The following is an 11,586-nucleotide window of genomic DNA, read 5'->3' as shown; positions in this document are numbered from 1 at the left end:
ATCGAGGTTGACTTCGAACTCTTCATTGACAACTCCAGAGGCAAGCAGATGCTCGACATTGAGGCCTAGTTCGGGTCCGGCAACCACAGCTCAGCCATCGCCGTCTTCTCAACGCCGGGAGAGGAAAGTCCACACTTTTTCTGAGTTGTAGACATCCTCTTCTGAACGGCTCCGCGTATGTGTGTGTGTATCTCCAAAGAAGAGAGGGATTTGGGTTTCAAGGTTATATGTATGTATGTATGTGTATGGTATCACTGACCCGTGATTAATTGGTTCTGACTTCTGAGAGCCATCAAACAGGCGCTGCCAATTGTCCTAGGCTTGCTCGTACTACTTCCATTTATTTTTTTTGTTGTCTGAACGTATACTACTTCAAAGTTAGACTCTTTAATCTTTATAATAAAACCATTTTTCTTTTTCGTACAATGGAAGCAGGAGAATGATTTATAAAAGTTAAAAATCGACGGTCGAATCAAGGATATAACTTTATTTGATTGATATATCGATGACCAATCTATCAACAATCCGTGCTATTGTCCATGTATCAAGTCTCATGACAATATTTTAGAGTTGGAGCGTCATGTAAAATTATCCTACTAATTAATTAAAAGTTTCATGTTTTGCAAATATCTCCGCTTCATGTTGTAAATATCTCTGCTCAACAAAGCATTTTTTTTCACATGTACAATTTTTCAAAAACGCTACTTGTACCGGCCACTGTATTGATTAATCGACATCATTCTTTTGGAAACCTTTGAATCAGAAGAGGCCTGGGTTGTAGGTTTCACTTCTAGTAAGTTTTGTTCCAAATATGCATTTCTTGTTTGATTTCGTGATTTGAACAACAATTTTTTATGAACTAAGAACATCACAATGTTCCATATTTTTTTTCGTCAAATTTATTAAAAATTAGCCAAAAGTTAAATTAAGAGTTGCTTTCAGAAAGTCGTAAAATTTTACTTTTAGAGAGTCGTAAAAATATAGCTCCAATAATGAGATTTCATGATCAAGAGGTGTATTCGTAGCTATTTTTTCTGGACGTACGTAGGTCTATTACTCTATTTGTCATTAAGAGATCGACAAGAGTACCGAGGTATATATTCTTGGGGAGTTCATTAATCTCCGAGCATCATCAGTTTACCCCGGCCTCATCTATCTGAATGCATGATTGGTTTAATACACTCAGGCATAAGACCATGGCTCGAATAATAGGGAGCTAGAGTTCGATATAAGGGGCAACTTTTATGAATGCATGATTGGTCTCAACTCCATTATGTAGCTGCCATCCGGGACTCACCACGTGTCCCACCAAGTTAATATGGCTTTCATCTTCCGTTTTTAGTCAAAATTAAAAATGACTAATGTTTTGATTCGAGAGTTATTTAATTCTATAATTCTTTGAATTGAAGCATCTGAAAATAGCTAGGATAGTTTTTTTTTTTTTCTTTACGCCGCTATACAAACACAGATGGGAAGAGAGAGAGAGAGATTTCATCTTCTCCATCTATGGATTAAAGAGGGAATCATATTTAAGTCATAGAAAATATAGATCATGACGAGAGGATCAGATTTCATACTTGTACTGGTGCTAAAGATGGCAAGACACTAGTTTCAAGTTGTTGTCATTCGAAGTGTTTGACTAGTATTACTAGACCTGTAAATTGACCGGATTTTGATCCGGACCAACTCCAGATCTGTGGTTATTGGACGGGTTTGAATCGAAAATTTTGATCCGTTGATCTGTTAATGATCCGAATCCGTTAACCTGTTTATTTAACGGATCAAATACGGATTTAGGTCGATCCGATCCGTTAATGATCCGGCCCGTTTTCTTAATAATAAAATATTATTTTTTATAAATATATCATTATTTTTTTTAAATATAAAATATAAAATATGAAGAATTTCTAATACAAATTTTTTGCAGAAATCTAAGGGACAGTCCATCACCCAAGATTCCAAGAAGCATTAAGAATTTTGGTTGATGTTTTAATATTTTATTAATATCTTATGAGGTATCATGATATTAATTTAATATTACTATTTAAAATTTTAAGATATTTGAAATTATAAACGGATTGGATTAGCAGATCGGATATCCGTTAATCCGGCGGATATGGATTTGGATTAAGCTATCAATGATCCGCCGGGTTAACAGAGCGGGTTTGGATCAAATTTTTTTTTAAGTAAACGGATTTAGATTTAAGTCAATCCGATCCAAATCCGGTCCATTTATAGGTCTAAGTATTACACTACTATTACAAGACCGTCACTTTTTAATTCAAACTTTGGTATACAACTTATGACTATGTGCGGTTGTTGTTTGTAGCAACCAAAAAAAAAAAAAAAACTTTTGAATGGGTGCAAAATCATAACCATTATAATCGATACGAGCTAAAAACCCATATTTCCTACCAATATCAAAACAATCACAAAATTGCATTACTTCATGCAAGGACTAAAATATCGAATATCAAGAATATATCGACAGTCCAGAAAATTGAAATTTCGATAGAAATATCGAGGAAATATCGATATCGGTAAATACTTGAGAAAAATTATGGAAATTTAAAGAAGAACTTGGAAATTTTGAATGGAATTTGTACATATGTTTATTTGACCAATTATCTACTTTATTTCAAACAAAAATGATATATTGAGTTGTAATAATTTAAGGTGAACTAGTATATGCTGAGTCGTCTAACATTTCTTGATATTTAACTTAATACTCTCAATGTTTTTCAACTTTTATAGTAGATGAAATGGTGAATATAATTAATTAGACCAATAAAATACACTATGTGAACCAAAACTTAGTAATAGTAAATAATTCTATATTTGGTAATATTAAACTTAGTAATTTTTTATTACTGAAATAACAGCATGAGAAATGTATGAAGCATGAAGCTACGAAACCTTAACGCCTCGTTTGTTTCACGGATTTGAGGACTTGGGAAAGGGGGAAAGAAAAGTTATTCCTTTCCTTTGTTTGGTAACCACAAAATCCAGAAATGCTTTCCTAACATAAGGCAAAGTTGGGGGTAAACTCATTCCACTCAAACTTCATGGGATTGAGTTTCCCATCCTATTTTTCAGCATTAATTGCAATAATTTTGGACAATAATACCCCAACATTAATTGCTTGAGTACTCTTGGTAGTGTTGAAAATTCATTCTAGGTTGTTTTTATTTTAAAATAGAAGGGTATTATTGAAACATTGATATATTTTTACTTTCCTTTCCTGCACCAACCAAACATTGGAAGGGAAATCAAATGGTATTTCCTAGATGCTTTCCCTGCTTTACCAAACACAGGAAATGAAATCTGACAGGAACTTTACTTTCCCTTCCCCACGGGAAAGACAAGGGAATTGATTTCCCTTCCGTGAACCAAACGAGACCTAATCGTGTAATAAATTCAATGACAATGTTCTTTTTTTCTTCTAAAGTAAAATATTTGAAATATTGGTACTTCAAATTGAGAATTGGTGGTAAAAAAAATAATAATCATAAATTGGTTATTGATTACATATTTACCATAATCATCTGATCAACTACTTATATTAAAAGATGTAACAAATGCGTAAGTGGATGTGTCGCAAGAATGGTTGAGTCACCATTGTTCTCCACGAGTGACCAAGGTTCGACTTTTGGTCTGCGTAGCAAATGCATTTTTGTTTGCAGTTTCAAGTCTCATTGGGCGAGTGGGCTTTCAGGTTCAATTTTTACCGTTTGGTTGTAATTGGAGATTTTTGTTTGCAGTTTCAAGTCTCATTGGGCGAGTGGGCTTTCAGGCTTGGGCGGGGCCACGTGATAAAGGAAAAGTGGTTCGGAATTTCGCGATACTTTCAAACTTTTCGCGAAAAGTATCGGGGTCTCTTAAAAATAAATATCGGCGAAGTTTTCAATTTTTCAGTCCTTGACCTCATTGCCATGAACTTTAAGGCCCCGTTTGGATGTCAGGAAATCATGGTATGGAATGAGAATTAATGTTATTTTCCATATAGAGGTACCGTTTGGTTGTAATTAGAGATTAGAAAGGAAATAAAAAATGAGATTTGACTGGAAATTGACTCCCTCATAAAGCCGAAATTGAATTACCTAGTAAGGGGTGGTATTCTAATTCTATTTCCCACCATCAAAGGCAAAATTACATAAATTATCTCTCTAAAAAGTTTTTATTCTCTCACCAACATTCTTTATAAGTTAACTAGTACTTTAATTAGTGAAAGGGTGTTATTGAAAATTAAAATTTTATATTTTATTCTTATGACTTACCAAACACTACTCAATTCACTACACGGCTGCAATCCGTAGTGTAAAATCAGCGCTGCTTCTCTACGCTGCTGCTCTTGCGTTATTAAGTTTTTATATTTCATTTGCAATTTTCCTTTTGTACTGGTTTATTTTCTTATTGATGTCTTTTGGCATCGTATCGCTGTAATCTTTCAATTCCAATAAATGGTTGACCTCATTCAATTCAAAAAAAAAAAAAACACAACCATAGAATGGAAAATAAATTTCATAATTTAATTTTTAGTAATGTTCCAAACACCCACATGGAAATACCAAAACCTATTACATTTCATATCGGTTTGGAAAGAAAAATAAATCATTTTCCTATTTTGACATTCCTGCCAACCAAACAGGACCGTAAACTCACCTCATGACATTGGAATTAGCACTGTCTCAGTCAAAAAATTGAGAATTGTTGACAAAAATTTCTTCATCGGTACTTATGATACAACCGCATTTTTCAAGTCCACTTATGTGGTTTGTGTGGGCCATAATGAATTTATGCAATAGTTTGTGGTCAAGACCCATCTAATACGATATTAAACTCGTAATAAAATTATAATTTACATTCATAATAATCAACCACATTTTCTTGCGCTTTTGGAGGCGAAAGATTCTCAACCAACAAAATTTGAAATTAGAAGCCTCCAAATCATCATGAAGGTTGGCCTAATCCTCTCTCATATTTTCTTTCATGAAGTAGGTAACAGACTTAAAGAAAATGAAAAATTAAATATCACTTAATATTTGAGACGTATGAATAAAACCATTCTGTCTCGACAAAAAGAAAAAAAAACTACATAAATAAATAAATAAAAAAGAAAAAACATCGCTACCGCCATAATTTAGCAAGTAGCTAGACAAGTAGAGGCATTAACAGAAACTAGAGGGGGACCTGTTTTTTTCCGCGAAATTACTAAATTAAGAACTCTGTGGATCCCAAATCCAACCCTCCCCAGCTTTCACTCACCTCACTCTTGCTTACACTTTACCACCACCCAATTAGGGTTTCTTCGCGCCCAAATCAGGTCCATCTCTCTCTCTCTCTCTCTCTCTCTCTCTCTCTCTGATTACTTGGTATGGAATCTTGAGCTTTGTTTGGAGCAATAGGGATTCTGGTCCTCTGAAGTTGAGAGCTACTTAAATTTGTAGTCTTTGCGTTTTGTATTGGGGAGTTTGAGGTTTTGGTTGAGTGTGTGAAATTGGGTGATTGATGTTTGCAGAGTATTGGTTTTTTTTTTTTGGTGGGTGGGGGTGGAGAATTGAAGTGTGGAGATGACGATGAATGAGCGGAAGACCATTGATTTGGATCAAGGATGGGAGTTTATGCAGAAGGGGATCACAAAGCTCAAAAACATTCTAGAAGGATTGCCCGAGCCTCAGTTCAGCTCCGAGGACTACATGATGCTCTACACGTATTCATTTCCAATCTTCTCTTTGCTCTTTTCTTCTTCTTCTTGTTTGGTTATTATTAACATTGGTCGTTGGATGCTGCAAAGTTAGATGGGGCTGATTGTTTTTTTTTTGTGATTGTTTGCAGAACGATATATAATATGTGCACTCAAAAGCCGCCACATGACTATTCGCAACAGCTCTACGACAAGTACAAGGAGTCTTTCGAAGAGTACATTAGTTCCATGGTGAGGAGGAATTTAGCTATTTTTGCCAATTCTGGACACTCCTAATGACATGTGTAGTCTCCTATCTTATATGACTTAGCGACCTATTAGAAGTAGTTGTATGTGAATCAGATTTTCAATGCGACATGTGTAGTCTGGGCTAATGTCAGCCTCCCCCAGAAGCTTGTGTTGTTTTGAGATGTTGGAGAATGTGTTATTTACTTGTGGATGCTCTTCCTGTAGCCTTTATCTAATCTGGTTTAATTCTATATGTTATGACATTATGATCAGGTTTTGCCATCTTTGCGAGAGAAGCATGATGAGTTCATGCTAAGAGAGCTGGTGAAAAGGTGGGCAAACCATAAGATCATGGTTAGGTGGCTCTCCCGTTTCTTTCACTATCTTGATCGCTACTTTATAGCTCGGAGGTCACTTCCACCCCTGAATGAAGTTGGACTTACTTGCTTTCGAGATCTTGTAAGTCATTATTGAACCCTAATTGGCCATTTTAAATCATGCTTTTTGGGGGATTCTTTTATTTGCATCTTGAATAACTGCCAAATCTGGATTCTCTCTTACCATTCAGTGCTTGATTTTCTGTAGCCGCTCTCTTATCCCATTCCCAAACCTTTTATTGGTAAATTTTGGATGAAAGACGTTCTGAAATCCCATACCTGAACTACTGCTTGAGTGATCTTATTTTTGTGTATTACATCTAATATAATGTGGAAAATAATTCTGATTTTCAGGTCTACCAAGAATTAAATGCGAAAGTGAGAGATGCTGTAATCTCTCTGGTATGTTTTCAAGTGTCTTGATATGGATGTTATAGCAGTGAAGTTGTCATATCAGTTTACTTGACAAAATCTTTTCAATTCAGATTGATCAAGAACGGGAAGGAGAACAGATTGACAGAGCTCTGTTGAAAAATGTGCTGGATATATTTGTTGAGATTGGCATGGGGCAAATGGACCACTATGACAATGACTTTGAGGCAGCGATGCTTAAAGATACTGCCGCCTATTATTCTCGGAAAGCTTCCAATTGGATCTTAGAAGATTCTTGTCCAGATTATATGCTAAAGGTAAGGTTTGTTATATTTGATATATGAGGTCAATGTAGTTGTCTATATGAAATATTTTTCACTTTTTTCTTTCTTTCTGGGAATTCCAGGCAGAGGAATGTTTAAGGAGGGAGAAAGATAGAGTTGCTCATTACTTACACTCCAGTAGTGAGCCTAAGCTACTTGAGGTTTGTTTCTGTACTTTGCTTTAACTTCACGTTGTATTCATACTCATGTTATGGGGGGTGACAAGGATACAATTATATGTTAAATTTGAAATACTGACCATATAAATTGCCTTTTTACTTACTGTAGAAAGTTCAACATGAGCTATTGTCTGTATATGCAACTCAGCTTCTGGAGAAAGAGCACTCTGGGTGCCATGCACTGCTTCGAGATGATAAGGTGACTTTTGAAGATGTTGAAATTTAACCTTTGTTGATTAGATTGAGCAAAGCCTTGAAAACAGACAGATATTCAATATTTCTTATCATTTGTTTTGTCTACTCTAGGTGGATGATTTGTCTAGAATGTTCAGGCTCTTTTCTAAGATACCTCGAGGATTGGATCCAGTTTCAAGTATATTCAAGCAGGTTTGTAGCTTTCGATACTCCCTTTAATTTCCTGGGTTAACAAATTCTCTGTTGTGTAGCATACATTTTCCTTGTCTTTAGTCTTTTTAAATAATCTGTGTCCCCTGATGCAGCATGTTACTGCTGAAGGAACAGCCTTAGTCAAACAAGCTGAAGATGCAGCAAGCAACAAGAAGGTCTGTGCCTTGTCCATGTTTTCTCCAATTAATTAATCTATTCTATGTGTCTGCTGAGAAGATTTTCCGCTGAATACTGTCTTGCGGATCTGAATTTGTTGAAGTTCTAGTAGAGCGGCTCCTGTGGGGGAAATTATAAACAGGCTTAGATAGAAAACGCATAATTTTCTATACTTTTTTTCAAAAATTTTCTCTCACGGAATAATAAGATTAACTTTATAGAAATTCTCTTTTCATAAGAACTGACAGCTCTTTTGGACATTAATAGATTATGAATTCTTCTGTAAAGCTGGGAGGATTGTTTTTTTTTTTTTTGGTCCATTTGGCCAACAGGACAGTGTTTTTATGATATCACTTTGTTCCGTACAATTTTTTGTGCATGCCCATCGTAATGACAGTTAACTGTAGTTGAATGCTGACATTTCTCCCTCCCCAGGCAGATAAAAAGGATGTGGTTGGCCTGCAGGAGCAGGTAATTTGATGGAAATTGTAAATCTGGAATTTTACAGGAATGGTATCCATAAGGGTAAACTAATATGATTGTGCACCTCAGGTTTTCGTTAGAAAAGTGATTGAGCTTCATGACAAGTACCTAGCATATGTCAATGATTGTTTCCAAAACCATACCCTTTTCCACAAGGTTTGTGTCTAGCTGTGAGAATGTTGTTGTTATTAGACTCGCTAATCACTTCCAACTATTGTGCATATTGGCGCTTTTTGTCGTCTGTAGGCTCTCAAGGAGGCCTTTGAGATCTTCTGCAACAAGGGAGTTGCTGGAAGCTCTAGTGCAGAACTACTTGCTACTTTCTGTGATAACATTCTTAAGAAAGGTGGTAGTGAGAAATTGAGTGACGAAGCCATTGAGGACACACTCGAGAAGGTCTCATCTCTGGATGTGCCATTTCATTTCATTGTCTTCTATGAATCTGTGGACTTTCATCTTTTCTTTTGATAAACAATGTTTTATTAACAAAGGTTAATCAAACTGCAGGTAGTAAAGCTGCTGGCTTATATTAGTGACAAAGACCTTTTTGCTGAATTCTACAGGTACTAGTGTTTGTTGCTGCTTTCTTGCTTTTAGTCATATCTCTCTTTGTATATACATATATTTCAGGAAATGGCTCATGGATGATTATATATGGTTTGAAAAGTGATTTACGTCTTGACTAATTTTAGATTGTATATGGCTGACAGGAAAAAGCTTGCTCGACGTCTTCTTTTTGACAAAAGTGCTAATGATGACCATGAGAGATGTATATTGACAAAATTGAAGCAACAATGTGGTGGTCAGTTCACCTCAAAGATGGAGGGGATGGTCAGTTGCCTTATCTAATCCTTTTGTTGTTTTGAATGTTTAGTACACTTGTTTCTGATATCTGACGAAAAATGAAATTCTTTGATTTCTTCCAGGTTACAGATTTGACGTTAGCAAAGGAGAACCAGACCAACTTTGAGGAATACCTCAAAAATAATTCGCAGGCAAATCCTGGGATTGATTTAACAGTTACTGTGTTGACTACCGGCTTCTGGCCAAGCTACAAGTCTTTTGACCTCAACCTTCCAGCTGAGCTGGTACGCATGGATTCTGCTGCCATTTGTTATTTCTGCTGGGTAAAGTATCTTAAGGCAGTTGCTAATCTTATCTATTGCGCTTACTTTAGGTTAAGTGCGTTGAGGTTTTCAAGGAATTCTATCAAACGAAGACAAAACATAGAAAGCTTACGTGGATGTATTCACTGGGTACTTGTAACATCAGTGGGAAATTTGAACCAAAAACCATAGAGCTTATCGTCACGACATATCAGGTATGTACAGTAGGTTGTTATTACTTTCCTAATCTGTATATCTTTTGTATTTATTTATGGGTTGTGTGGTACAGATTCTAGTTGGCATTCTCTTATTTCTAAGACCGACTATTATTCATTTTACTTTAGGCTGCAGCTCTTCTGCTATTCAATACCTCAGATAGATTGAGTTACTCGGAGATCATGACTCAATTAAATTTGACTGATGATGATGTTGTTAGACTGCTCCACTCCTTGTCATGTGCCAAGTACAAGATCCTTAACAAGGAGCCAAACACAAAAACCATCTCGCCTACTGATTTCTTTGAATTTAACTCGAAGTTTACTGACAAAATGAGGAGGATCAAGGTACTCACATCTTTCACAGTATCTTGTTCTCGTCTTGTCTTCCAGTTTACTGCTTTATGTGAATGATCAATTATCGCTGTATTTAATATGTAGATTCCTCTTCCACCTGTGGATGAGAAGAAAAAGGTAATCGAAGATGTAGACAAGGACAGACGGTATGCCATTGATGCTTCTATTGTGCGTATCATGAAGAGCCGTAAAGTTTTGGGACATCAGCAGTTGGTAATGGAGTGTGTGGAGCAGCTTGGTCGCATGTTCAAGGTTCTTGTTTACTTATTTTTATCCCCCTTGTATATGATCTAATACCTTTTTCCTTGGTTCTAAACAGTGGAGTTGATTTATTTTCCCCTCTCTTATTTCAGCCGGATTTCAAAGCAATAAAAAAGAGGATTGAAGATTTAATCACAAGAGACTACTTGGAAAGGGATAAAGAGAACCCCAATTTGTTTAGGTACTTGGCCTGATGTGTTTTATCTTCAAATGACATTGTACCTATTGCTTCTGTAATTATCACAGCAAGCAGGTCAGGTGGGTGGAAGAAATGGCCCAATCACTTGTAAATTTCAATGCGTCTGTGACTGAAGTGATTGCCTAAAGGAGCTGAGAGAGAATCCTTTGTACATTTTGCACTTGGAGCCAGGTATGGATGGCTAGACCACCCTTGGCGATGAAATTTGTATCGACTTCATATTATCCTCCCATGCACCATCACTGCTTTATATCTTTGTTTAATTACCGCATTCCTCAGCCTTGACTACTTCACCTCTCGTTTGTTAATCATTTCTTTGCCCTGCTGGAAGGAAACATGTTGCAGTTATGGTATTTCCCATCGAATTGCACTTTGATCATCAATTGTGAAGCTCCAGGGGGATGCTTTGTCTTGATTTCGAAGTGCATGGCTTGTAAAAACTATGAATGTGCCTATAATCACTTCAATATGATTTCCTTCCTGTTTCATGAGTTGTTTGGCCCCGTCTTGCTATTATTTTGGACAATGGTGTTTTCATGTTAATATAGTAAAGATTAGGGACTTCAATTGGAATGTTTACAGAATCACAGTGAATGTTTGTATTGTAATCCATAGACATTAGACAGCGATGAAGGTATATGCCCTCGTGCTTCCTATTAAAGAATGAAGCATGCTGCTTCAAAATCTCACTGTTGTTGATATTTTTCTGCCCATTGTTTTAGCTTTGGAATAGAGTATTATATTATTTTTTTTTTAAATAAATAATTCAATATACAACAACTAAACTAGTCTATTGTGAGTTGAATTCACGATCTCCAACTTAAAAAGAGGAGATATATGCCACTAGACTAAATCGTACTGGATAACATTATACTTTTTTAGACACTCTTCATCTGGGTCCTTTTCATTTTTTATTATTTCACTAAAGTCTTTTTTTTGTTTCTTTATGAGGAGAACTTCTATTCACAGTTCCCTTATTTCTATTTGGACCTCTCTCAGTATTTTTTTACTATTATACTTCCAGTTTTGCCCTTATTGTTTTCTCTCTACACCTCCCTTCTTCCTGGTTCCTACCTCCACTACACACGAACACCCACTTCATCCCAAGTGAATTGTCTCCCCGTCCCAAGTTATTGACTCCTCAGTTCTATCTATAGAACTATAGAAGTAAACGAGAGAACATTAACATCATCCTATTTTGTCAAAGGCAACTTAAAA

The 11,586-nt window shown here is 36.0% G+C and overlaps 1 protein-coding gene across 2 annotated transcripts; it reads left to right on the top strand.

The window, feature by feature from the left end:
• Window positions 1-5,166: 5,166 nt before the first annotated feature.
• Window positions 5,167-11,055, top strand: LOC112197743 (cullin-1). 2 transcript variants are annotated; one of them, XM_024338558.2, is made up of 20 exons: window positions 5,167-5,323; window positions 5,519-5,710; window positions 5,836-5,935; window positions 6,206-6,391; window positions 6,664-6,711; window positions 6,795-6,998; window positions 7,088-7,165; window positions 7,293-7,382; window positions 7,490-7,570; window positions 7,684-7,746; window positions 8,183-8,218; window positions 8,300-8,386; window positions 8,477-8,626; window positions 8,738-8,793; window positions 8,941-9,061; window positions 9,157-9,318; window positions 9,408-9,551; window positions 9,681-9,899; window positions 9,993-10,160; window positions 10,262-11,055. In XM_024338558.2, the coding sequence occupies exons 2-20, from the start codon at window positions 5,571-5,573 to the stop codon at window positions 10,361-10,363; spliced, it is 2,235 nt and encodes a 744-aa protein (XP_024194326.1). In that variant the 5' UTR covers window positions 5,167-5,323; window positions 5,519-5,570; the 3' UTR covers window positions 10,364-11,055. The 2 variants fall into 2 exon arrangements, with proteins under 2 accessions (XP_024194326.1, XP_040374260.1); XM_040518326.1 differs by having other exon boundaries at window positions 5,195-5,710.
• The last annotated feature ends 531 nt before the right edge of the window (window positions 11,056-11,586 follow it).

This window comes from Rosa chinensis, chromosome 4, assembly GCF_002994745.2.
Source record: "Rosa chinensis cultivar Old Blush chromosome 4, RchiOBHm-V2, whole genome shotgun sequence".
Classification (NCBI taxonomy): Eukaryota; Viridiplantae; Streptophyta; class Magnoliopsida; order Rosales; family Rosaceae; genus Rosa; species Rosa chinensis.
Note: the sequence above shows the minus strand (reverse complement) of the source record. Positions and strands in the feature narration are given on the sequence as shown.

What these genes read in the sequence shown, in the direction of transcription:
- LOC112197743 (XM_024338558.2), top strand. Translation starts at nt 5,571, where the DNA reads ATGACGATGAATGAGCGGAAGACCATTGATTTGGATCAAGGATGGGAG. An exon ending in TTACTTGCTTTCGAGATCTT is followed by an intron (nt 6,392 to 6,663) that starts GTAAGTCATTAT and finishes TCTGATTTTCAG; the next exon opens with GTCTACCAAGAATTAAATGC. An exon ending in GAGATGCTGTAATCTCTCTG is followed by an intron (nt 6,712 to 6,794) that starts GTATGTTTTCAA and finishes TTTTCAATTCAG; the next exon opens with ATTGATCAAGAACGGGAAGG.